This window comes from Coffea arabica, chromosome 7e, assembly GCF_036785885.1.
Source record: "Coffea arabica cultivar ET-39 chromosome 7e, Coffea Arabica ET-39 HiFi, whole genome shotgun sequence".
Taxonomy (NCBI): Eukaryota; Viridiplantae; Streptophyta; class Magnoliopsida; order Gentianales; family Rubiaceae; genus Coffea; species Coffea arabica.
Genome location: NC_092323.1, coordinates 11,514,823 through 11,541,225, shown reverse-complemented (window position 1 = coordinate 11,541,225; position 26,403 = coordinate 11,514,823). Strand labels below are relative to the sequence as shown.

The following is a 26,403-nucleotide window of genomic DNA, read 5'->3' as shown; positions in this document are numbered from 1 at the left end:
TTCAACGTAGTAACTGGTTTTGAAAAGCGAACTTAAGACGTTAGCCTGGTTAACAGATCATGCACAGAGGAAGAGGGGAAGGGCTAGCAATGATTAACGTTGGTGGACCTAAAAATCAATTTTGGCTGCACTCAATTACAGAGGGGAGACAGGAGGAGATCTGTACTATTATTTGTCTCGCCTAATTTTTTACTACTCTAGAGGTTGTACTGACTACTGAGGGTTCATGCAAGAAAGTCTTTCTGCCCTATTCCTTCTACCAGATATAAATGCCAAAGCTTGGTGAAAGATTAGTTACAAGCAACCTTACCACACACCCCTACAGGTTAAAGACGGATCATTCCACATTTTGTGCTAATTAAAGCTGAAAATTGCAACATTCGAATTCATATAACCAGCCAAAAAAGCACTACATCTGAAAGAGTTCAGTAATACATGATAGATACTACTGATCTAAATATTGCTCGGCATTTCATCTTTATAGGGGTTGTAATTTCTTGAAGAAATGATGTATAATGTGATCATTCAGTTATGTAGCTCCGTTTTTCGGAGTGCGCAGAAGGAAATTTAGCCCAGCTTTCTGATGAGAAACAAGGAGAGAATGAGATGTAACAAAGAATGTCACAATCAGGAGTGTCGTTTATAGATTAATTGCAGTTCGTCTTTAAGTTCAACTTTTCTTGCTGTGAAGCTTTCTGGATTCAAGTATGGCCAGTAGAAGTGTTGGAACTTCCGACCGAACCATTTGTCACTTTCCGGCCCCTTTCTGATTAGGATAAGGGTCCTCCACAACCCAACGTCAACGCGCTGCTGCCTATGTACAGTTGCAGCCTGCACCACTACATTTTCAGCATTCTCAACCACCAGCAGGGGGAGGGGGGGGTCATTTCCTGTGCAAATAATTTGTCGGACTAAGATATGTTTGTATGTGTAGAGATGAGATCATGAGACATCAAGGAAATATTGAAAATTCTCAAAATATTAAAGAAATAAAACATGAATTTGTAGAACTTCGAGGAGCAGTAACGCCTCCATGGATTCGTCTTTGTAAATACATCATATCACTAAAAGAGTGTTAAATGATAACAAACACACATAAATCTAATATCTTCTCTGTCAAGTTTTGCAAGTTTTGTGCATATATGACTTGAATCACTTAAATCCAATATCTTATCCGTTGAGTTTTCAAAGTTTTGTGCACGTATGATATTAATCTCTGTAATTTCTCACAGTGTGGAATAAAAAGTTACAAATCGATATGGTGGACGGGCCCATTCTTAAGGATACAGGGCCTACCCAGCGCCCATTCTCAAGCATCTCCAGCATGAAGTAGTTGAAAGCATGGAGTGGCCCATATTTTTGGTGTTTCAACGTAAAAAATGACAGAAGGGTTATTGTCACTTCACCCCCTTAATGTTCGGTATCATTATCAATTTTCCTCTTAACGTTATCTTTTAGTCACTTTATCCCCAAGATTAACAGTCAAACTTAATGGAGTTTGTTAATTAAAGTTAAAAGACATATTTAGCCCTTAAAATTATTATCACTTTACCCCCATAAACTATAATCTCATTATCAATTTACCCCATATAGTTATTTTTTAGGCAATTTATCCCACCATTAAATCAATTTAACAAGTTAAAAAACTTTAGAAGAAAGTATCCTCCTCTTTGTATAATAAAAATAATTAAAAATTTAAAGTGGCTCTTCTCCTTTTTAGTATCAAGAAAAAAGTCAAAGTGTTAATTTTTTTTTCTTGACAATTTTATTAATATTGAAAAAATAGAAAGAAGGGGAGGGGAAGGAGGGGGGAGAGAGAGAAAGAGCTCTTTTTAAAAACAAATACAAATAAGAAAGAATTAAATAATTTTATATTTTAAAAGTATTTCACTTTTCTATTTATCACCAAATTCCAACTCTAATCCTGACAACCTTAAAGTAATACGATAATATTATACTCTTTTTTATTTTCTTTCTTTGCAAAATCCAATTTTTTGTCTTCTTCTTTCCTATCACCCTTTCTTTTCCTAGTGTCAATAAGTGTGAAATTTTTTTTGAAAAAAATCCTTTTATTTTTATGTTTTTGGATCTCTTAAAGTGAAAAAAAAGAAGAATAACTATTCCAACTTTTTTATTTTTAATTATATATAAAAATGGTAAATATATTTAAAAATTTTTGACCATACTAGTTAGATTAACGATGAGATAAAATGCTTAGACAATAATATTAGGAATTAAAGCGATTGTATCACTATAATTTCAAGGGATAAAGTAATAATAACAATGTGGTAACACTATAGAATAAAGGGGTATTTTTATCCAAAACTTTTTAACATGTTGAGTTAAATTACTTATAGCGGTAAAGTGACTAAAAGATAACGTTAGAGAGTAAACTGATAGTAATGACATAGTTTAAGAGGATAAAGTAATAATAACCCAATAACAGACTATTGTTAAGATTCCCAAACATACCATATTACTGGTAATCTAGGTTCAATTGCGGGCTGAGGCCATGGCATGTTCTTAAGTTAGGATCGGTGCCCATATTTTGTAGCTAAGGTTTTTTTTTCCCCTTCATAATGAATAATAATCTCAAAAAACTTTTCAAAGTCACACATTTCAAAATATCCAAAACACATTAAAAAAATTTCCCTGACAACCTCCTTCCAGCTCCGGTGCTAGCACCAGCCACTTTTTTTTTTTTTTTTTATTCTTTCTCTCTCCCCTGCCTCTCCTCCTGCCCTTCCCTTCTCTCTCCCCCGCCACCTCTCTCCCCGCTCTTGACTAGATTGCAGCTAGGGGAAGGGAGAGGGGAAGGAAAGGGGAAAAGAAAAAGCAAAAAAAAATAAAAAAATTCATGTTTGCTGCTGGTTCTTCTAGCATCGGAGGGAGAGGTAACAGAGGAGGAAGAAGAGAGGAGGGGGAGGGGGAAGGAGAAGAAGAAGAGAGCAAAGAAAAGAAAAAAAGAAAGAAAGAAAGAAAAAAGAGAAAAAGAAAAGAATCTTAAAAATTTTAAGTTACAATACAAATCAAATAGGTACTTTTCTCATTCACCTTCTTTTACCCCATCTTTTTTAGTTTTTACCCTTTTTTTGCAAGTACTCTTGGCACTTTGGGTATAGAACAGCCATAGCTCAACTTCTATCCTATGATTCTTGATCTTCTTGTTATAGAACAAGGAAGGGAAGAAAGGGCAATGTGGGCAAGCGCCTTTCAGTAACTATGCTAAATAAATTATGATTGTGATAAAAGAAATGTTATTAGATCAATGCTTCTTTTTTTTTTGCCTACATCAACTTGTTTCACAAAGGATTGTGTGACGTTTTTTTTATATAAACATAAACAAATCAAAGCAACATTTAAATTACTTGATAATGATAAAATTGTAGACATTCTAGTTTGGTAAAAGTAGCATTATGCCACAAAATAAAACAATTAGTCAACAACAATAATATCTAACACATTTTTCTCCTTTTCTTTTCGCATAAATCCCATCTCTAATTGCAGAACCAGCTACAGAGATCCCAAGTCAAACCCTACAAAATCTTGAATCTGCAAATTCACCAAAAGCACAACAACAAAAAAAAAATCTAAACCAAATAAATTAAAAACAGCAAAACATACACCCCACTAAACAAAAATTAACCGCCGCTTGTCTCGATCGAACTAATCAGAAGCCAAGTACTTGCATACTATCTCAATTCAACATTTAAAAGAGGAAAAAAAATCTTTTTTTGATGCCAACTTTTACCGATTGAAAGGGTAAATAAGTAAATCTCTACCATGACACGAGTACACCGGATGCTATTTTTACGGTGTCAGAGTTTACATACGAACCTAAATCGGCAAAAAATGTACTAATGGATCCTATGACTACTTTGCCCCCACGTGAATGGGCTGGTGGTTGGCGCCTTTTCCTCAGGACCGTTAGGTCCTGGGGTCGAACCTCCGCAGCAACATCAGTTCGCCGTGCATCTAACGTGCTAGGTCTGGTTGGGGCGTTGGATCGGGCCGGAGTGGGGATTAGTCGGGCCGCCTTTACGGACTTGACCCGGACACCCCACTCCGTCGACAAAAAAAAAAAAAAAAAAAAGGATCCTATGACTACTGACCATAGTCTCTTGCAGATGCCGATTCAGGCGCGTATGCAATCCTTGGCACCGAAAAAGAGTAAAACACACAAAAAAAAAAAAAAAAAAAAAAAGTGATTAAGCAGAGCACATATTCAAGAATTTCGCTAGTTCTAGTAAGTACTGTAGGCTAACCAATGTGTCAGAGAGGTTCCAGGCTTTGTTTATGGGTCAATGAGGGAGAAAACCGGCTTTTTATAACCATATGGGGTAATGTCGTAGAAAATCTTGGCCACAGGATTTGTAGAGTAACTTATTGCGATGGAGGCTAGGGTTAAATGCCGTGAGGGGTCCAAAAAAACCCTAATTCCGCTTAAAATGACTAATATAACCTCGTCCTGTTTTTTGTCTATTGAACCACCATTTTCACTCCAAGATATTTTGAAGCAAAACAAGGTAGGAAAAGACATCCTCAAAAAAGTTCCCTTGTTTCTTACTTATCCTTGTAGGAGTGTATTTCTTGAGTTTGGATCCAAAGACGTTCTTTTCTTTCTTTCTATAGGCAAATTGCGTAGTAGGCTTCTTTACTTCAAACTAACCAATTCTCATAATTTTTTTTACCCTTTCAAATCTTAGCATTTTATGTTGATGTGTATTTGTTTTGATGCCAATTTGGAGTACATACTGATTCATACAGGAAAAATTATCCAGAAAGAAAGAAAGAAAAAAACATTTTTTTTTAGGGCATATCCGGAAAGAATTTCAAAAAGGTCCTTACTATTGTTACAACCCTTAGCAAAGGACCAACGTTTAATCATTGTCAAGAATCAGCTTGTAGGTGCATCACAAATTTTGTTTTGTCGCTATTTCAGCAACCTTTAGTTCAGATGTCTTCTAGGCAAAGCTCCAATTCTATGAAAATGAAGCTAGAATTACAGATATAATTCTCATTTTCTGCAAATTGGAGTTGCTGATTAGATCAATCCTACTTGCTAGTTGCTAGGCCCTTTGCAAACAATTTTTTTGCTATTTACAAGTTGGATCTCCTCTCCTGGCTTGGGGAAGAAGAGGCCAACGGGGCCTCATCAGTTAACCATTTCACTAAATTCTCTAAGGCATCTTTCATCCACTTCTGCTTGCATTCTTTCCTAGCCTCTGCCACGCTCATCTGTCACAAATGACTTGAGAGGATAAGAAAGATATTCTGCAGTTGTCAATCACACACAAACAATAAAGAAATTTTAAATAATTAGCAGAACATACCCAAATTCTTTGGCGTTTGTCTTGCTCTGGCCAAAATTCTAGTTGCTCTCTGACTAGCATTGCAAACATGAAACTCTCCTTATTTTGGTTCTCAAAATTCCAGTGTCCCAGGAACTTCTGCAAAAATTTCCACAACCAAGTTCAGCAGCCATCCAATCATAGATGGATACAAAGAAATCAAATGCAAGAGCAAGATATCATGCATTGCTTTCCAACACAGATGTATTAGCGTCACAAACCACCAGGCGTTTCTGTGAAGACTTGGGAATCGATCTTAAAAGTTAAGCACGTACTATCATGGCATTTCAGCAGAATATCAGACACTACCGTTCGTTTCTTTAAAGAAAAATGTCCAAGATGTAATCACGTCTTATTTAACGTGCCTATTACTTCTGTGAGAAAAAATAACCGGATTAAAAACCGAAAGGGACTAACCTGAACATCGCCTACCACCCCAGCTTCCTCCACTGTCTCACGTTCTGCAGCCTCAAAAATGTCTTCATCTGTTTCCCAACCTCCCTGGCAAATCATAATTTATGAGTAAATTAAAGTTCCATGCTTGGAGTTCATAAACTTAGTAACTAACTGTATGATTAGACAAGATTTGTGACAAGTAGCAAGCTTTTATAGTCATTTACCTTTGGGAACAGCACTCCTTTGCCTTTTCTCTGTGCAGTAATGACAAGAACTTCCAGGGAATCCTCGTCCACCAAAGTGGCCTTATTGGCAAGCTTTATTCTATAGGGAATGCATCTGCATTTCAACATATCCATCAGCATGCTACCCTAGCCACCGAATTAAAAATTTACACATCAAACTACCCTTTCGTCCCTAAAGAACAAGAAAATTGTGGATCTCATTTCCAGTTTTTCTCAATTCAGTGGTCAGTATACTAGAAGGAAAACACCAATTAGTTGATATGTAATTGAATCATAATGATCCTCCTTCTGTACGATTGATTGTAAATCAAGCATTTTAACAGCATATCTCCAAGACAAAAATTAACTAAACCATATTTCAGTCATATAGACATAGGTAATTACCAATTATATCATTCACATGATATTGCTAGAAACACCCGAATACAAAATAAAAAGCTGCAATCATTCCCACCGCTGTTCTTTTTACTACTGGATGATACCCCAATATCTGGGCAATCTAGGATATTGCAAATCTTTTATCATCCTCAGCATTGTTGCTTATTTGCGTAGTCAACTCTCTGTGCTAGCCACAAAGCGAGATTGGCAGGGATTTAATGGGAAGCCAAACAGCATCGATACATATTATTACCAACTAAATTTAGTTAGCAACAATACTGAATTTCATATGGTTTTTAGTTGTACCAGGCCTTTCAGATATGAATGGAACTTTTTGCTGCTTTTCATAATTAAACGATCCATCAGTATTTGAACCAAGTAGCAAGTCAAGAAACAATTCTAGGAGCATAAAATTGGAATCAATCAATGAACAAGTCCTCCTCTTGTCATAGAATTCTTGCTCCAGCACTAAAATCAATTTAAATGTTTATATTTCTCCTCTCATTAGTATGTCTCTAATTGTTAGTGCATAGAAACTCATTCGGGCATTCAGTTGCGATTCAATGCCAGTCACTTTTCCGACTTCGTCCCATAACCTTTCATTCCAAGAAATTGTACCTAGGCTTTAAGGTCAAAAGTGATATCCACGCCTTACAATTCTTTCTTGGTCCAAAACAGTAGGCTACGAGCTGCAACCAAAAGCAAAAGCCAAAGCCAAAGCCTTCCATCTTCCCATGTTTCCCAACAACCAGGAACGGTCAGTTAATTACTATATATCAGATACATTGAGTTATGAAGATTCTCTCCGACTTCTACGATTCTATCTAAACCAGATGAAATAAATTATTACAAACAAATAACAATGAGGTTGAGTTTTATCCCCAACTACTTTGACGTCATAAAATTAAGTAGGTGCAAGGCGTAATTTCCTTGCAATTACAAGGGGTCAACCCCTCTTCATTGTATACTTTCTACCCCAAGAAAAAGTAAACTAACAAAACAAAACAAAACTGAAAATGCAGTTGATGATGCAAGGACCCCCACCACCATGAACATTGAATTGTTCAAGTTATTTTCGGTACAATAGTGCCAAATTCATCCAAGAATTGATTCAGTCAGATTCACAACGTGTCTCCTTTTATTGTACCATATTACGTGAAGTTTGAAGGCTCCAATATTGATTTCATCTCCCCATACCATTTGGGGAGCTAGACTAGTTGTCTAATTTTGCACGTTGGAGTGTTTTTTTTTTCTTTTCTTTTTGGTAAGTGGAAACTCTGTATTTTGGAGTTGATTTAATTTCAACAGCAAAAGCAACATCAGAGGGTGGGGATTAGATGCTGTGATTGGAATAGAATGGTAGAGGATCCAAACCCTTGGAACAAGAGGAAAATACGTAAAAGACCACCAAGTTTTCTCAAAAGTCTTTATTTTAACCATTTAATTAGATTCCATATCAATTTGGTTCCCTAAATTTCTTCAAAGTAATCATATCTACATCACGGTAGAATAGAAAACTAGGAAAAAATGACTTTGGGCCAAAAGGAAAATGGGTAGTTTTGCCATTTGCAATTAATGACCATCATGAAAGGAACTATGCCTGTGAAAAAATAGAGCCCTCCAATCGATGTCACTGTCATGAATGCTTATTAAATTACACTAACCAGTAACCACCTTGTCCATTTATGATCTTGTCCATTGGTACATTCTTAGAAGTCGACAAAAAAAAAAGAGTAACATAATTCACAAAAACAATAATTTGGGTGCTACCCTGAAAACAAAATACTCCAGGGGCTAGAATGCAACTTTAAAAGCTTCAACAACCATTAACATTACACAAGCCCAAACCAGAAATCTACAACATTTAAGTAGTATGAAGAAATTTCTCAAATAGGAAAACGGAAAAAAGAAATACCCAAGGAAAACTGAAGATGGACCAACAGGATAAAGAAGTTCATTGTAGCATGCAAGTATGTTGGATGATCTCGAGAAAGAGAGAGAGAGAGAGAGAGAGAGATAGAGGGATGCTTGACAAACCCGACGACTTGGCGACAACCTCTTTCGTAACGCTGCAAATGTCTTCCTGTACGAGAAACCAAGGCTACCATGTTCTTCAGTTCCATGTTTCACTCACTGATCAGAAAAAATCGTTCACAGCAGATCTTTCATGGGACCAAATGAAATACTACTACTATTAATGAAACCTTAAAATTGAGACACTTTTTTCGATTCTCGAATGAAAGGGTGTCCAAGGCCAGTTCTAGTATACAAGGAAAAAGTAGTATGGATTGCATCCGGGGCCTTCAAAAAATGAAAAAACTTCTTTAATATCCACAGAAACCGTTAAAGAAGAGAGTACTGATGAGAAGCCAACAAAGAAGTATTGAGGGAGTGTATTATACGCCGAGGAGACTTTGAGGGGTTTGGGTGGAGGGACTTAAATGCTTTGCAAATATTGCATATTGATGGAGACTGACTGATAAGTGCAACCCCACCCCAACTCCCAAGTCAATACGTGGCGGTGACGCGTCTTTTGTGCGGCCGTTTTTCTGTTTTTTTGTTCCATTTTCTTTCTGGTATTTATGGAGCAGATTACAATTTTGTAACTAACTTCTTCGTATAGTACATACCAAGGTAGTTTTACGAAGTAAAAGAAATGGAATTAACTAGGAAACCTCCTAGCACCATTGCATATCTCTTTTTTTTTCTTCAATTATTGGATCTATATGTGAACCTCAAAACTTTTAATCAAAGTACTTTATTTGTTTAAATCATTGATTTGGACATACTTTTGTTTGTGAGCTTTTGACGGAAAAATTATTCAAAACCTCCTCACATTTTGTCAAATAAATTTTTTTTGTTTTTCACTTTTAAAATAATAACTTTACATCCCTTGCAAAAATCCATTTCCGACCAATTTTTACCTAAATCCATCATGTGATCTACACATGGTTATTTTTGTATGAGTGAAAAAATTAGATCCCATTTGCACTTAATCAAATGGTCTGATTCATATTCATTTTTTACCATAAAAAAAAGTAGAATTTGATTCGAACCTTATTCCTTTTTTCCCAAAACAAAAAATTATTCAAAATGTCCCACACATTTTATCAAATAAATTTTTTTGTCCTTCACTTTTAAACTAGTAACTTTATGTCTCTTACAAAATTAAGTTGATAAATTCATTGTTTTTAAAAAAAAGTGATATTTGACCAAATATATAATCATTTTTGTCACTAAAAATTTGGAATTTGACCTTTTTGTGCAAACAAAAAAAAAAAAAAGGAATGGCTGCATGTAGCTAGGCCGCATAGTGATTTTAGTCTAAAAAGTAGTTGTAGAGACTTAGATTGAGCCCAAACATTGCTAATTCAAAATTATATTTTAAAAGTGATGGAAGAAAAAATTTATTTGGTGAAATGTGAAAGACATTTTGAATGATTTTTCCTTTCTAAAAAGGTGGTATCTGATCCAATTCATATTCATTTTTTATACTAAAAAAAGTAGGATCCAACCTTTTTCTATGTAAAAATTAACTACATGTTAGTCCGTAGTGATTTTAGGCTAAAAAGTGGTCGAAAAGTTATATTGGAATCAAAATTTATCAAATTGAATTTGTAACATATGTAAAGTTAATATTTTAAAAGTGAAAGGCTAAAGAATTTATTTAGCGAAATGTGAATGACGAATTGAATGATTTTCCATTTCTAGAAAGAACTAGAAAGTTACTTTAGCGAAAATAATTAGTCATTGATACAAAATACCAAATCAACTGTATCTAATACTCCCTTCGTCCCACTTTGATAGTCCTGTATTCCTTTTTCATCTGTCCCAAATTATAGTCCACTTTCCAATTGAAGAATGTAGTTGTATTTTAATTTTCCTAAAATACCGGTCCCTTATTCAATGTAAGTAGTTGTTACTATAAATCTACCACATTTAATGAGAGTTGATTCTTTTTTTACCATCAATTTAAATTCCCATAAAGTTGTACCATATTTAATGTGAGGGTATTTTAGGAAAATAGCAATCTAAATTTACTTTTCCAACAAAGTTAACTACTTTTTCTTAAACTATGTGAAAAAAGAAACAAGACTATCAAAGTGGGACGGAGGGAGTAATTAGTAACTTTTTCACAGTTTTGGTGGGTTTCTAGCAGATTCCATGCATCCTTCCCGGATGGGCAACCATTAATTTGTGACCACGACATGAGTTTCTTTTCTGAGATTAGATAATGGTTTAGGCACAGCTTCTGCTAGTGTGCTTCGTTTTATTAAGGATGCTGATGAAGGTACTTATCATGCCTAATTGCAACGAATTTTTTTCCTGCAAGGAAAAGATAAGATAATGTGGACTTGCTGTACTTTTCATATCAACTGGCCATACAATTTGGTTGAACCATGAGTCCTCACACTATTTTTTTTTTTTTTTTTGGCCACATTAGTGCGCGTTCTATTGTTGGACCTTTCATTCATTTTGAACAATGCAAGGTCATGTGAGTGCATGTTTGAAGAAAACGATGCTGTGTGATCTTCTGATAAAAATATGTTTTTTTTTTTTTGGAACACGTTAGAACGATACAGATAGGTGATTTCAATACATGTCATTATGATTTAGTTACTTTCTTTTTTTTTTTTTTGAGAAAAAAAAGCAGATTTAGATTTAGTTACTTTCTGGTCACTGGGTCTACGAACACTAATTTTTTTTTTTTTTTTTTTTGGTTTCACCTCTTTCAAGTAGATACATACAATGATCATAAAGACTTCCTCAAACAATACCTAGGACCAGTATTTATTAGGTGCATCACTGTCCGATTTTAGTTCATGCACTTTTATGATTGATTATATACACTGGATTAAAATATTCTAGCTGGGTTGTTAAATTCACAAAATTAATAAAGATACAAGTGCACATTGATGGCAATGGAACATTAAATTTAAGGGTGGTACATTTGATCATTTACTCCAAGCCAACAGAGATGGATTCCTTTGAGTTTTAAGCTCTTAAACCTGTAATATTTTTTTTCTAACGTAGCCCCTAAGGTGTGCAAAAATGTTTCAATCTTGAGAGTAATTGTCATACATGCATACCCTCTAGTGTATATATATATATATATATATATATGGTCGATGCAACAAAGGTTATTTTGAGTTAAAGGCCTTAATCAAGTTCTTTAATATTTCCGCTTAGGAATGCCCTCTAAAACTTGCTATTTGCTTGGTTTAATCAAAACTCTTCTACCAGCACTTGTAACAGTGTCATAGTGGATAACTTGTTAATTGTGAAGGATGCACACGAATTAGAGGTTTCAAGGCCGAAAGTCTTGGCAAAAAACTTTTTAACAAATGATGTGCAACTAGCTAAAAATAGAGGCTTAGATAGTTTCCAATTTTATTGTAATTGAGGTTGAATTTGGTGTTTCGACAGAGTATTATCCTTTGAAAGAAAATTTTATTTTTCGTGAAAAGAAAAAATTTTCGGCCATACCATTCAAAGGATAAGCCTAACTTTTTTCAATTTTGGTTTCTCTACAATTGCATTGGCTTCGCAACCTAACGTGATTTAGGGTGCATTTGATAAAACTGAAGTTTAAAAACTAAAATTTAAAGTTTGAATTCATTAAGTTATTAAATATTAAATCAAATACATTTGAGTGTATATCACATTTATTGATAAGTGAATAGTTTATTACTTATTTTTTGGGAACAAGTTTGCCTAGAAAATTTAGTGTTACTTAATTAATTTAGATGTTCAATTTTTTGTTATCAAACGTGTCTGAATATATTAAGATCTGAATTCATTTAAATTTAAGTGTTGAATTGGGTTATCAAATAAGGCCTTAGATATGAGTTATCAAATTAGAAGACAAAATTTGCTTTTTTTTTTTTCTAATTCAAAATAAACAACTTAAGTCGAGCAAACATAACCCGAGTTAAGTCACAAATCGGACTCTGCACAACTTTTTTTTCAAATCGTTTCTAGTAGGAGAGGAATGACGTTCAAAAAGTAAGAAGGAGAATGGAAATTTGAAGTACTCAAAATCTCTAATTCTTAGACGGCTCAACTTTAGTCGGCAACCATATGCTACAATTGTCAAGACAGAAGCCTTTATTTATTTATTTACCTTTGTGGTAGGGAAATGCAAAAACCTTCTTGATTCCGTGTTTTGCTAGAAAGTTATAGGTCGGTGAAAAAATTCGACCGAAAAGGGCAAAAGAGAAATACGAGAGCGTTGAATGGGCAGCAGTAATGAGTGCGGCGGCCGACCGATGAAGACGGTTGGGATACGGCGGTCGTCGGTTACTGAAAATGGACAATGGGAGGACCGAATCGGAGTACTGGTTGCCATTACATTATTTTAGGCGAGACTTCATTTAATACCCCTTTGCCTCCTAATTACGATGTCCGTCATATCTTACATCACTTTCATTTATTTTTCTCTGAAATAAACTTCAACCGACGACTTTCTGAAAAAAAAATTTTCAAGATACTCAAATTTCTTTTCAAGAAAATTCTATAGTTCCTTTGGGGAACTCTCTCATCTCATTTTCAGTTACTAATGGTCACATCATTTAATAACGATTGTAGTTTATCTTTTATATATATATATATATAAACACCATTAATTTATTAAATCTGCACTAATGACATAATTAATTACATCAATCATATACAAACACATCTACTAAATACTGTACTATAGTTATGAAAAATCAGTGGACTATTACACTGCAAAATTCCAAAAATACTCAAAAGATAGAACACTTATAGTCCCAAAATCATCTCTGCTTCCTTTCTCCCAAATATGCTAATGAATTGGTTTCGATCCAGATGTTAAGGTGAGATCTGATGAGATAGATCAAAAGAATTCCAAATTGAAAAAAAAAATGGATTTAATAGAAGAAATATAAAAACCACAAAACTCTTAGGGGAGGGGAGAAAGCTCTTACCAAGAATAGGAAAAAAATTTCACTATAAATCCCTAGAAGAGAATTTTTTTTTAAAAAAAAAAAGAAAGAAACTCTCAATTGCACCCCTTAAGAGAGACTTTATTATAAATACAAAAACTCTCACTAGAAAACTCTTATTCAAGTGTGAAAACTCTTTTTTTTGTTTTTTGGAATTCAGATTGTGAAGGGTGGCGCAATTCAAGAACATGGGCTCGTTTCTTTCATACTAATTTTTTTTTTCCTTTTTTACAATTTTAGCATGTTTATTTGACCTTAGCTTGTATCAATGGACCGGAGGATTAAATATTCCATAATCCCAATTACGTCCAAGTGCGGAGCATCGATTTTATTTTGAAGCATCAATAATACTTTAAGCAGCATTTGTAATTTTGTCGGTTGAATAAAATTTTAAAGCAAAAATTTGCAGACCGATGAAAAATACTGCCAATCAGGATACCTGTACAATCTTTGTACCAAATAATTAACTTATAGTAGTGTCACCCCAATGCATGAGATGAGAACTAGTATATGTTACGCCCATACTTCACGGAGGGTCAATACAAATTAATCCATATATATATATATATATATATATATATATATATAGAGCAAATCTAGATGATATCACACCATCTCAATCAGAAATTGAATTTCAAATTTTGTATATTTAATACGTATTTAAATTCATTAATACATACGTTATTAATGTAAAAAAGATTAATTTATTATACATAGGTGTGCTCAAAATATATTTGAAACACAGTAATGCATCTTTGAGGGGAAAAAAATACATCATTGAGAATTTATCACCAATTTTGTCAAAAATAAAAATAAATAAACAAATATCACCACACCCTAACATGACATGACTCTGGCAATGATTTTGAGGGGAACAATCATCTGTTCGCTTGGGTAATCATTTGCATTTTAAAGTCACATAATATAATATTGTTACTGTACTTAATTTCGATACCTCAACCTAATAAACAATTGATTCGAAATTTGGAAGGACAATAAATCACATGCAAAATTTTCTAATATGGCTGCCAAATGAGCAAACTCCCGTTCTTGGATACCATTGACTTCTTGGGGCCAAGCCCGGGAAACCCCTGGTTGCAGATTTCTCTACGGGAACTGCATTAACTTCTTTACAAGATGCCTATGATTTTAAAACACGTTCTCATCGAATTATTGACCGAGAGATAATTTGGTGGGCGATTCCCACATAAGTGTAAATTATGATATATGGGTTTTAACATTGAAATGTTCAAACTCTATTCTTGCCCTCTGTTTTGCCTTCTCCCAAGAGGTAGAGCTGCTCCTGTCCATTTGTTTAAGAGGTGCATTTTGGATTGGAAAGGTGTAGAAGATAAGGATGAAGCTTGATATACATCCTTGATGACTAAAAACCTGATTACATCTTAGAGAGTAGACACTAGACAGGACTTCAGCAGGAACTGCTAGAGATGTCATTCTTTTTGTCCCATCTTCAGGAAAATGACAAACACTTTAAAAACCCAAAAAAAGAAAAGAAAAAAAAAACCTTTCCGACTTGGAAATGTTGTCCATTTCCTGTTTTGAGTTTTAACACTCAGACAAGGAATCTTTACTTATCTACAAATGTTTTCTTTACAACCTGCTTTCAGCCGAAAAGTAGTTGTGTTTTTTGGTGCCGGCCGGTTGTAGAATGTAGAATATAGATGAACCTAGCAAAACTAGCTGCCATAGATATAGGCAAAATTGAAAACCTTTCAAGCTTCTTCTGGGAAATTTACCAAGCGCATGACGATGATCCATATGGCCTGCAATATTAAATTAACAATGTAAAAGGGCAACAAATTAAGGCTAGTAGTTGAGTATCATTGACCATACATCACTTGTATGCGTCTCAAGCCAAGTTTGAAACAAGCAGATAATTCCAGTTCATATTGGCTTGCCGGCCATTTAATTTTCTTCTAGTAATTTAATTCTAAGATGCTAAAATTGGAAAGGGTTGGTTATTGCTTGATAGTCATGTACTATTTACTATTTACTGTGGCTTGCTATACTTCTGCAGCAGGCAATTTTCAGATGGACTATTTTGCTGAAAGCGTTCTTACTGTTTCACATTTTGATTCCTTTAGATGATGCGGGCGGATCCCAAGAATCTTTACCCTCTCAGTGCATACTTCAATCTAAACAATGTCCGCTAAACCATGTCCTAAACAAGGTACTCCTCAAGGCAAGAAACGTCGGCCCCATATCTGATCACGTGGCAACTTTACATGCATGGAGTCCAATTTTTGGCAGAAAATTTCTACAAGTGAATTCTGATACTGCCCTTCAAAAGCACTGCTGCTTGTCTTTTTCTTTTCCTTTTAATTTTTGGTTTTTTTTTTTTCCGGAGAGGGGGGTTTGGTGTGGGGATTTTATCAATAGCTGATCATTGACGAAAATTTCTGGTAACTAATAAGAACGGACAGCTCAAGTTAAAAGAAGGATGAACAAAATGAGGCCATGTACTTAATTATGGACCCCTATTGATGCTGCAAGTCTTCCTTCACGGACCAATAAAAACCGAAACTTCCATAGAATCAACCCACAAGTTCACCACAGACATGTCGATTGACAAAGAAAGTGCCAAAATTTTCTGCCATGATCATGAGTCCAGAACGTATGTAGCACTCAACGAATACTTTGAATTGATCAACAATTTTAACTCTACCGGACTACCACCACGGCACCCTATGGTCTGAACCCAATTACAATCTCGCCCACAATTTGACAAAATACTTTGTACGACTCCAGCATGCAATAACTAAGCAAGAAAGTCTATGAAGTGCCCCATCCTTCCAGAACCCAGAAAGCACGTAAATGTCTATACAAAGAATCATGCACAGCCATGTGCTAATAACCAAGCGTTGGGAAGACTTCAAGTATTGGATGGATCGTGATCCACGCTTGGTCGGTTTTATGTAAACGAAGAAGAAAAAGAAAGATGGTAGTAATTAATGGCATAGATAAGATCACACTAATCAAACCCCATGTCGATAATAAATGTAAGTATATCTATGTTTGGGAAAGTTTGATTATTAATTGGCAGAGTTAATAATTGTTACTCTGTCGCATTCGAAGATGCATTAGGTGACATCAAATCGATACTGATTTCTCGCTGAAGCATTGGGAACTTTTTTGTCTTTATATATGTTGAAAATGAAGTTCCAACGATAGGGTTCTGTGGATTAAATTAGTGCACATTAGTCAAAATGATTGAATTCTTAAAATATATATTTATTTATTTATACATACGTACATGTACATTTATATATAACACAGGTTTCATTAGGGGTAGTTAGTTGGTGACAACAACAGTAGTAGTAGACTCAGAGAAATTTCGATGTGAATCAGACTGTGATGAGAATAATGATTAATTTGTGGCAAAGTTTGACTTTTTAGAGGACATGAGACAAGAGACAAGACCTGAACGTGCAACTCATATGTATGAAGATTATTCATTCCAAGTTTATGCAATCATGATATATGTGTTCGAGGGTAGGCAAGGATAGAGTAAGATTTGCGTTCCTGAAGCTGAGTTCCTACAAACCTATACTATGATTAGCTGTAGAGGGAAATGATTATTGTCCAATTATGTAGGATCGGTTTCAGATTTGTGGTGGGGATCTTCTAGAGACAAATCAATTATTGTGAAATATAAAGATGATATGACTATCAAGGAAAATAGAGTGAGGAGTTGAAGACATATGGGGTCTCCATTCTAGAAACATATATGTACCTTGCCTGGTCATCCACGTTGCATCTTCATTACATATCAATCTTCATTTGTGGCCACCTGTAAAGTCCTCAAGAAAACAAAAATCTTCTAAAAGATGAAGGAAGAAAAGGTCCAATTCAGCTAAAATCATAATCTGAAGTTGGGGAAAACAACGTCTAGGCGTACACATTGTGGACTAAAACTGGATATAAGTTCAGCAGATATCAAAATTCATGGGACACAAGGACTTTTCTTTCCCCCCTGCTTGGGTTTAGGGGCGAGTTCATCCTACAATTTAGTGGCGCAAAGGCAGGATTACCATGTTTTATTTGTGAGTATGAATAATCAAGCTAACATATTCTTTTTTTTTTTTTTTGAGTCACAACGGACAAGGAATAATAAACCACCCCGTGTTCAACTGATTCTTATGCAGTTAAATTATTCAGACAGGAGTCGACAGGGTGGGCAAGGCGGTCTGGGTTAATTTCTACTATACATTTTCGAGATGGAATAGATGTGGTCTGAATTGAACTAGATATCCAAAGGCATCCATCCACATTTTATAATTGAGAGAAAAGCTTAAACTAAATTGAACGGGTCATCATACCCAAGTTCCTCGAAATTCATCTGGATCACACTTTGTCGTCCACAATCCGAGATTCATCAATGCTTTCGGCGGTGCAGCTGCGCAAGTGTAACAACATCAAAAGATGGCCTTCTATTAGTTGGATTGCTAGCTAATTCGTTCAAGTACCTTTGATCCAATCAGCAAATGCTGAGTCAGAGCTCCTGATGCTTACATTGAATGTTAGGTAAACTAAAGCAAATACATGCGCGTAAGAAAAATTACTCCTACGACTTAGGAAGTCATTAGTATGATCCCCTCAAAATATTTGTGCAGTATACGGGGTTTAGGTTGGTCCTCTCAGTCTCTCTGACACTCAAATGGGCCAATTAAAAGAAATCATCCCTTCTGTTCCTATTCAACAGCTAAGCCCAGCCCTGGATGGGTTCCGCTCTGAGCAAGAGATTGAAAGTTCAAGTCTCCCTTTTGAGATATTTATAGCTACACTTGTTGCCAGTGTCAGTCCGCAGCAAAAACATTCATGCATAGGTGTCATTAGGCTCCAGCGCATTTGATGCGAAATAACAACAGATAAATAAACAAGATAGGATCTCGCTAGTGTAGTTTAGTGCAGGAGAAAGACACGAATGAGCTTAGATTCTACTACTTTCAGAATCCCAAAAACAAACGATTGCAGAGTCTGATGTTGCACCATTACTTCCACGAAATCATCTTCCAGTTAAAAAGCATCAGAGTCATCTGCAGATGTCACCTCTGAACCTGAATCCTCTTGACTGTCATCATCCTCTGCCTCCTCCTCGTTAATGCTTGAAGTGTTGTTGGTTGTCATCCTGGTCATAGCAGCTGTCTTGCTGGCCCTCTGTGAGCGAGCTCTCATGTTGCTCGAATCTGCAGGAACGACAGAAGTTGGCGACAATTCACCATCGGAGGAAGATTCTTCTTCAGCTTTTGGTCGTCTCCGTGCACGGGCTGTTCTAATTGATCGAGGTGCTGGAGTGGGTGGAAGTTCCACTGACTCAACTTCATCGAGGTTCACTTCTAGCTCCAATCTCCCTGGAGTTGTTAAAGTTAATAAGATTGATAAGACTTCCATAGATTTCATAGATGTCCAAGAGAATACAGAAAAAAAAAAAAAATGGAAAACTAGCAGCCTGCTTATTATGCACCCTGACACCGTGGCCTCCCATTTCATAGCAATGAATTTGAACGAGTTATGTTCATATCGTAAAGTTAATCGACCCATCTATTCAAGACAATCAATGGGGGCATGGTAATTCTTTAGGTCGCAAGAAATGACGTCTAAAGAAGTGATACCATGATAATGGCTATGGAACATAGGGTCCCTAAAGGTTTCACAGGTGTTACCAGATGAGTTAAGCTACCTAGAGAAACCTTCGGATTTTCTCATATGTGATGTCCTATTTGTTCTGCCCAGTAAACATTGGACGAGAAGAACTCAAGTTTCATTCTACGAGCACAAGTTATCGTTCGTATACGAGTGGCAATACACAGATACTTTCCACATTCTTTCAAGCATGAAAAGAAATCTAACAATGTAATTTTCTGACAATAAAATTCAGATAAAAATGCATAGATCATAGAAGTGCGGAAAAGAAAGCAAAAGTAGAAAATGATTCAAGCATTTCTTTAGATCCAGTACACAAGTCATTATGAGATGAAACACAAAAAAGAAGTCGTGTTTCTGGAGATTAATTAACACATGAACTGCATCTGAACAGGAAGCATACAAGGATCAGAGACCTGGATTCCTATGTGCTAGGACTCAGCTGAGAGGTGTTAATAACAACCACTAGACTCGCTTGTAGTCACAAGGAAGAATAAAGTATCCAAAATGCATTTCTAGTCCACTGGAGAAGGAAAAATATCCCCCATGGGATGGGGCATTTGTAGTCACTCCCTAAACTGCTGTCTATTTTTCCAATTTGTCCTATGAACAGAAGCATGTTATAACTGATGAAGTTTTCTAAACTAGTCCGAATATTGCAGGATTTCACCTGCTAAACGCAGATTCCTTCATTAAATGGGAGAAAAGGATAAATTTATTACCGAATATGTGATTAGCCTGATCAGAAGATAATTGTTGATCAGGACTTCTATCTGCAGCCTTTAAGCGTGAAGCCATCTCTTTTAACTCTTTTAGAAGCTCCCTTTCGGCTACTACAGATTGGGCAATACAACTCAGAAGCTGCCGCATTAACTTTATTGGTCCTTGTTCTGACGATCGAAAGTGAAGCAAGACAAGTATTCTGCAAAGTGCTGACACGTATGATTTCTCAGCAGCTGTTTTATTTGAGGGGAAGCCCATAACCTTCAAAAAGACAAAAAAGAGAGTCGGCATTGAATGTCAATTAACTATAGCCCAATCCTCCATGCCATATGATTCCGAATGCAAGCTTTAGTTTGTCAAATCACTTAACCGAAAAAAACATCAGCTAAATAGAAATTAGGACTTCTATTGATGTTCATTCAAGTTAAAAATGAAAAGAGTAGCTGCATATCCAAATAAGTTTGAGATGGAAAATAATTACTTCTGCAGCTATGCGTATTGCAAGCCCTTCCTCTCCACTATCAAACTCGAGAAAGACATCTTTTGTGTCCTCGCTTCCATCTCCATCTTTAGGTACATTATCTTTCGTGTACAATGGAGCTTGCATCATCTGCACCATAAAGCGTGCTGCTTGGACAGCACGTTTGCGCATCATTGCCACCATTGCTGAACTTCTTTTAGCACTATCCATGATGCCTGGCCACAAGGAGCGCGTAACTGGGATGAAAGCCTTTGATAAGCATTTCTGCGCCCCAAAAAATGAGTATGTACCGCCTGCAGATCAGAGAATTGCAAAAACAAAACAAACCAACACTGCATTCATCTAATTTCTGAAATTACAACACATGCCTTATGGTTTGCAGACAGGGATGGATAATGATCAAAGAATACGGATAGGCACTGTTTCAATCTAGTCAAATGAAAGAATATCGATTGGTCAGCCATGGATATAAATAAAATAAGAATTATGCTAAGGGACAAAGGAATCCACCTCAGATGGTCTTTACTGTCACTAGAAAAAAAGAGGCCAATCAGCTTTCCTAATAATAAAGGGTGCGATGAAGCATCTGCATTTGGGTACTTCTCACTCAGAAGTAATATCTTTGCAAAACCTTCTGCCAGAACAGCTTGAACAAACTCAATCTCATCGCTTTCTACAAAATCACTAATGCAATTCCTCTCCATTACCCAATATAGCATATCAAGCATTCCAATATGCAAATTTTCACTAGCATCACACCAATTTATAGAACTGAAATCCACTTTTTGGTCTTTGAACTGTGATGTTACGTCTTGATTCATGGCTTTGTCAACTTCATGAGGACCATGCCACAGTCCCAGATCAAGCATGGCTTTGCTTGACATGATGGTAATTGATGAGGGACCTTTGATGAAACTAAATCTTAACTGCTTCACTAGATCTTCACATGGTTTTCTCTCCAGCAACCCAAAAAGACCAAGGCACCTGATTGCAGCCCTCTGAACGTCAAAATGAGCATGCTTTGCCTGTTGTGAGAAACAGAAAGTTCGAAATCGTGATTTGCCGAAGGAACATGAAAAAAGAACAATCAGCAATGCACAATCAAAAAGTTAACCAAAAGAGTAAAGGCAAATTTCCCCCCAGATACACACCCCAGGAAGCAATAACGAGTGAAGAATTTCAGCAGGTTCAATGGCCTTGCCCTGCAACAAATGATATGATCGTGCACTTTCCAAAAGGAGGCCAGTCACGGCAAGACAGTGGAGCCACTCTTTGTAGTCTGCAGTTCTCTCTCTGCAAGGCTGAACAAGCTCAGCCACAACCGTCAGAACAACTTCTTCAAATTCTCCTAATGCTGCATGAACTTGTCTAACAAATTTCGACACAGCAGAAGCCCAATCTTTGTCTCCTCCAAGATTAATGCCATCTCCTATAACTATGTCATTATCATTTTCATCCTTTTCATGATCAAGGGGTTTGTGCAGCAACTCCTGCACCAATTCACCGGCAACCTTTCTGTTTGTGGCATCAGAGAAATCAAACATCTCACCAAGCAATAGCAGTTGGCGAGAAGCAAATCGATAATTTGATCCTGTAATGATCAAGTGATTTTAACGTTTACAGCCAAAAAAAGAAGGGGGTGGGGGATGGGGTGCACGATAGCTAATAAAAAATCACAGACCGGCAGTAAGATGAGCTTTGACCAATTCCACATATTCTGAAACAGAAGCTGTAAGAACTCTGTCAAGAAGATCATTGCTGTCAGATGCTTCTGCTGCATATACAGCAGACTCGGCTCCCATCGTCATTGCTGCATCAGAGCCCTTTACCTGTTCCATCATGGGCAAATTCCTCATAAACCATCCAGGATAAAAGAATTCCCAAATTATCTCTTTAAATAAAGTTTACTGAATCTAGACAAGAGAGACTTTTAGATACAAAGGGTATTGGTGGCTAGTTCAGCTACTACAGTATAGAAAAATGCAAAAGAATATTGTTAAAATGCACGTAATAAAATTCCCAGTCTCCTGACATACTTCAAGAACAAAATACCCTCTGAATTTCTTCCACTATAATTTTCTGGCACCCCAACTATACACAATTTAGTGAAAATTTTTTTAAGGCCTAATGCAAAATTTTCCGTCTCAACCCTCCATATATCCAAATATCCTCAGCCATGCTAATGAAGTGAAGAGTGATAGTGGTACAATATATGACTACTAAACAAGCAAACATACAAGAAGGTATGATCAGTTATAAGACAACAGAAGTATGGAGTATGTCAATGTCAGAACTCACGTTAAAAACTCTTAAAGCTTACTCATCTAAGAACATCGTAAAATACATGCACAAAAGGTAACTAGGATAGCAAAAAGAAGGCATCATAAAGTGGAAAATGGTTAAAAGAGTTTATTTGTCCAACCCTATCTTAAAAGACAAAATTTACTGAAAGGTTTTTGATTTAAGCATATATTGCCAACCTAGTAAACACGTGCATATTTCCTAACCTAGAAAAATAAATTTACATATAATTTTAGTACATTTAAAAGCTTACTAGATCAGAATCAACAAGCAGAAGACAAATCACTTACTTGTGCTTCCATCTGTAAATGCTTACACACAATTCTCCAGTAAAGAGCAACTTCAGGTTCCATTAGTTGGATGTCATGCTTTAAAGGCCCTGATTTCAACAAAAAGAACATTCAACTCTCAGACTATACATCTCATTACTATAGCTACTCGGTGTGAATTAGAGCTGTTAAACGAACCGAGCTGTTCGGTAGCTCGGTTCGTTTCGGCTCGTTCGTGTTCGTGAAAGGCTCGTTCGAAATTTTAAACGAACCGAGTTCGAACGAATTTTTTTGTTCGATTAATAATCGAGCGAACACGAGCATGTTCGCGAGTTTTAACGAACGTTCGCGAACATGCTAAACGAACGTTCGCGAACACGAACATGTTCGCGAGTTTTAACGAACGTTCGCGAACATAGACATAATTATCATTTAACAAATTTAGGGTTAATTTTATGGCTGGACTTTTATATTTGGAGGGCAAATTTCTTTGTTTTATTTGTTGTTTTTATGTTAATGTTAGTTATATAGTTAATGAATAATAGAATTTAGTCACTTAGTACTTTAATTATTTTTTAGAATGATTAATAATTTGCATGGCATATTTAAGGCATAAAATAATTTGGATTCGAGCATTTCGAACATGATCGCGAACGGCTCGTTTATGTTAAACGGGCCGAACTCGAACTCGAACTCGAACACGAATTTTACTTAACGAACCGAACACGAACACAGGTTTGGAGTTCGAAAATTAACGAACGAACACGAACGTTGTTCGAACTGCTTAACGAACAGAGCTCAAACATGAGATACTCGGTTCGATTCGGTTCGTTTACAGCTCTAGGTGTGATACAGTATCTAAGTGCTTTAGGAACTACAGTTCAACAACATAGAGTTAAATATGCAATTGGCTTCACTTAAACTATCATTCATCTGTCTATATAACGATAATCTCAGAACCAATTTTGATTGGTCTCGTGAAACTGATAAGACCACCAGATGTTGTCAGGAACACAACATGCTGACGACATCCAGATACTACAGAGATAAAAAAAATGATACAGTTCATCACCTCATTGTATTATGAACTAGGAAGACTGTTGTTACACATAATTGATCTTACATGGTGAAGATATTATGAAAATCTAGAAGGTTATTACAGAGGAGAAAAAAAATTGAAGAAAGAGAAATTTGAGCCAGTTGATCAACAATGGTGCAGAATTGCTACTGAAGGTGTTCTAGGAAGAATGCTCCATAGATACAAGGTCGAAAGGAACACTTAACAATGAAAACTGAAAAGCTTGTATTTCGTTAAACCCAAATGCAACAGTGCAACATGTTTTATACCAACCTCCAGTTGTCTCACCATCTGAAGTCGAGAACTCATGAAGGCTCTTAACATCTTCCAAGTTCACCAACCCTTCTTTTAATATAGCACAGATAACAGACTCCCCAACCTCTTCATAGGTTTCAACATCAAGATATTTAAGAAGTTCTACAGGGTCTCCATTGCAAAATTTTGGAAGCCAGTCATCTTTTATCAGATTCAAACACTCCTTCACCACAGCTGCTGATCGATCAGCAAGTCCCCTCTGGAGGATCGTGGTCCTGAGCTTGATACTGCACAAAATGCGCATGAAGTATAGCCATATTCAGCAGGCAAATGTCAAAACAAGTATAGTAAATGTCAAAGCTGCATATAAACCATACCTACATTAACTTAGGGAATCTAAACTTCATCAAAAATTAAGATCACGTAGAAGGACATACTAGAATGAAAAGGTACTCTTGCCAGCTATAGTAGCTGTTGGTATAAAAAGCTTCTCTTTGAGGTTCTCATAATTGTAAACTTTGTTAACTTCGAACATTTCCAAATTGGAGCTCTAAAGAACTGAATTAGAGGACCAAAGAAAGCAAAAGATAGGCAGCATTCAAAAAACTAAGACTTGAAATTACCTGAGACTCTGCAGAGGAAATTTACTTGCAAGGACACAATAAACTGCCTTGCGTACTGATTCACTTACATCCAATGCGCAATCAATGATTGCAGCTAAAGTTGCATTTGAAGGTGGCAAAGATAACACAATTGTCTTTCGAACATCCTACATACAGATGCCGTTCAGAAACTCAAAAATATATACATGGATAGACATATATGAAGCTCACTAAAGAAAGCATACTGCACAAAATTCACTGTCATCCAGCTGCTAGCTATCTAATATGTGTTCGCATATTTAATCCTGTCTCAAGTTTCCATCATTCTACTTGGCTTCTTAAAACATCATACTCATCCCCTTGGATTCATTCTGAAGTGATTTCACCATCACCTTTTGCACCAACGCAATATAGGGCTTAACAATAACACGTGCATTCAAGATGAAACATTTTGATACCAGGTTGTAATGCAGCAAAATGAACAAATGCATAATCTAAACTGGAACAGAAGAATTACCGGATTCTGTTCTGAAGGCAGTTTATCAACGAACAGCTCAAGAATATCACTGTTCTCTGAATCACTTAAAAAGCGTGAAAGAGCCCTAACAGCGAATGTACGCACAGCTGGGACCTTATCATTTACTCGCAACTTCATATGCTCAATCACCTCATCCCAGAGCTCATTGCTCACTTCTGTGTCATCAGGCAGTCGCATTATAATCTACAAGATGACATTTTAGCAAAAATTATAAGACTAATTCTGTGAGTAAACCGAACTATATACAGTTTGATTCAAAATAAAAGAGCTCATTCTCTCTTACATGCATTAACAATAAGTCCGATAATCATTTGAATATTAGAATATGAAAATTAATCCAATTGCCAAGCAAGTAAAGCTTCAATTCTTCCAGAAATTCAGATTAATCTCAAATAAGAGAGAATAAATTACTAAAAAAATCATAAAGTACCTCGGAAATGATCTGGCAAGCCCTATGTCTAGAAGTCTTATTAGCCGCAGTAGAAGCCACAAGCAGAAACCTCAAAAACAGCTCCAAAAACTCGTCAATTTCCAATGCGTTAATATTTTTCTCGGACCGAAAAGTGGCGAAGGCGGCGACAAACTTGATAATCCTTTCCGCGGAGGCCGTCCGGCGACTGAAGTCAAATAGAGGAGCTAAGGTGTCGGAAAATGCTGTGAAGAATTTCTCCGGCGACGCCGATGAGAGGAATAGAGTGAAGAGCTCCTTGAGCTTTCGAGTATGCGTGGCGTGAGAAGTTCTGGTCCCGTCGAAAACCCTGGCGATTTTCTCCTTGAGTAAATTGTGGTGGTGCAATTCGTCTTCTTCGGTGGCGCGCGACATTCTGGACAAGATGAATATCTATTCCCCGGATCCTCTGAGTGTGTGATTTTTAAGGGGTCAGGTGTGGTCGGAGGAAATTTGATCGGTTAGTTTTTAAATTTTGTTTCGAGTTTCGAGCGGGAAAAAAATGTGGTTTTTGGATCAGTGGGCCCATTCGAATGGGCTTCAGTTGTGACTTGGGAGTTGGGCGGTGCAACACAAGCCCAGTGATATGATGTATTCAAATGTGTACAATAGGCTGAAATGCGTGCATCGAAAAAGGCCGCATGCCATGGCTTTGGTCCCCTTGTAAGAATCCATTTTAAAAAAGTATTCTCACATTTGGAGTTTT

General features: G+C 36.3%; 2 protein-coding genes across 3 annotated transcripts; both read right to left on the bottom strand.

Moving 5' to 3' along the window:
- Positions 1-4,830: 4,830 nt before the first annotated feature.
- LOC113698041 (nudix hydrolase 18, mitochondrial-like) lies at positions 4,831-8,851 on the bottom strand. The gene is made up of 5 exons (XM_072059932.1): positions 8,408-8,851; positions 5,972-6,086; positions 5,769-5,852; positions 5,334-5,450; positions 4,831-5,238 (listed from the first exon to the last, which is right to left on the bottom strand). Exons 1-5 carry the CDS (start codon positions 8,491-8,493, stop codon positions 5,101-5,103), a joined length of 540 nt encoding a protein of 179 aa, XP_071916033.1. The 5' UTR covers positions 8,494-8,851; the 3' UTR covers positions 4,831-5,100.
- Positions 8,852-18,025: 9,174 nt separating this feature from the next.
- LOC113701051 (uncharacterized) lies at positions 18,026-26,111 on the bottom strand. 2 transcript variants are annotated; one of them, XM_072058429.1, is made up of 12 exons: positions 25,680-26,111; positions 25,229-25,432; positions 24,733-24,878; positions 24,105-24,396; positions 22,798-22,875; positions 21,888-22,035; positions 21,358-21,797; positions 20,717-21,231; positions 20,575-20,635; positions 20,207-20,470; positions 19,725-19,986; positions 18,026-18,710 (listed from the first exon to the last, which is right to left on the bottom strand). In XM_072058429.1, the coding sequence occupies exons 1-12, from the start codon at positions 26,070-26,072 to the stop codon at positions 18,376-18,378; spliced, it is 3,138 nt and encodes a 1,045-aa protein (XP_071914530.1). In that variant the 5' UTR covers positions 26,073-26,111; the 3' UTR covers positions 18,026-18,375. The 2 variants fall into 2 exon arrangements, with proteins under 2 accessions (XP_071914530.1, XP_027077311.2); XM_027221510.2 differs by having other exon boundaries at positions 22,798-22,886; positions 24,128-24,396.
- Positions 26,112-26,403: the final 292 nt, after the last annotated feature.

Coding starts and splice junctions, on each gene's coding strand:
- LOC113698041 (XM_072059932.1), bottom strand. CDS start 8,493: ATGGAACTGAAGAACATGGTAGCCTTGGTTTCTCGTACAGGAAGACAT. Junction 5,451..5,768: donor GGGTGGTAGGCGATGTTCAG/GTTAGTCCCTTT, acceptor AAATTTTTGCAG/AAGTTCCTGGGACACTGGAA. Junction 5,239..5,333: donor ACAAACGCCAAAGAATTTGG/GTATGTTCTGCT, acceptor CATTTGTGACAG/ATGAGCGTGGCAGAGGCTAG.
- LOC113701051 (XM_072058429.1), bottom strand. CDS start 26,072: ATGTCGCGCGCCACCGAAGAAGACGAATTGCACCACCACAATTTACTC. Junction 21,798..21,887: donor CAAAGCTCATCTTACTGCCG/GTCTGTGATTTT, acceptor TGATCATTACAG/GATCAAATTATCGATTTGCT. Junction 18,711..19,724: donor TCAGGCTAATCACATATTCG/GTAATAAATTTA, acceptor TAACAACTCCAG/GGAGATTGGAGCTAGAAGTG.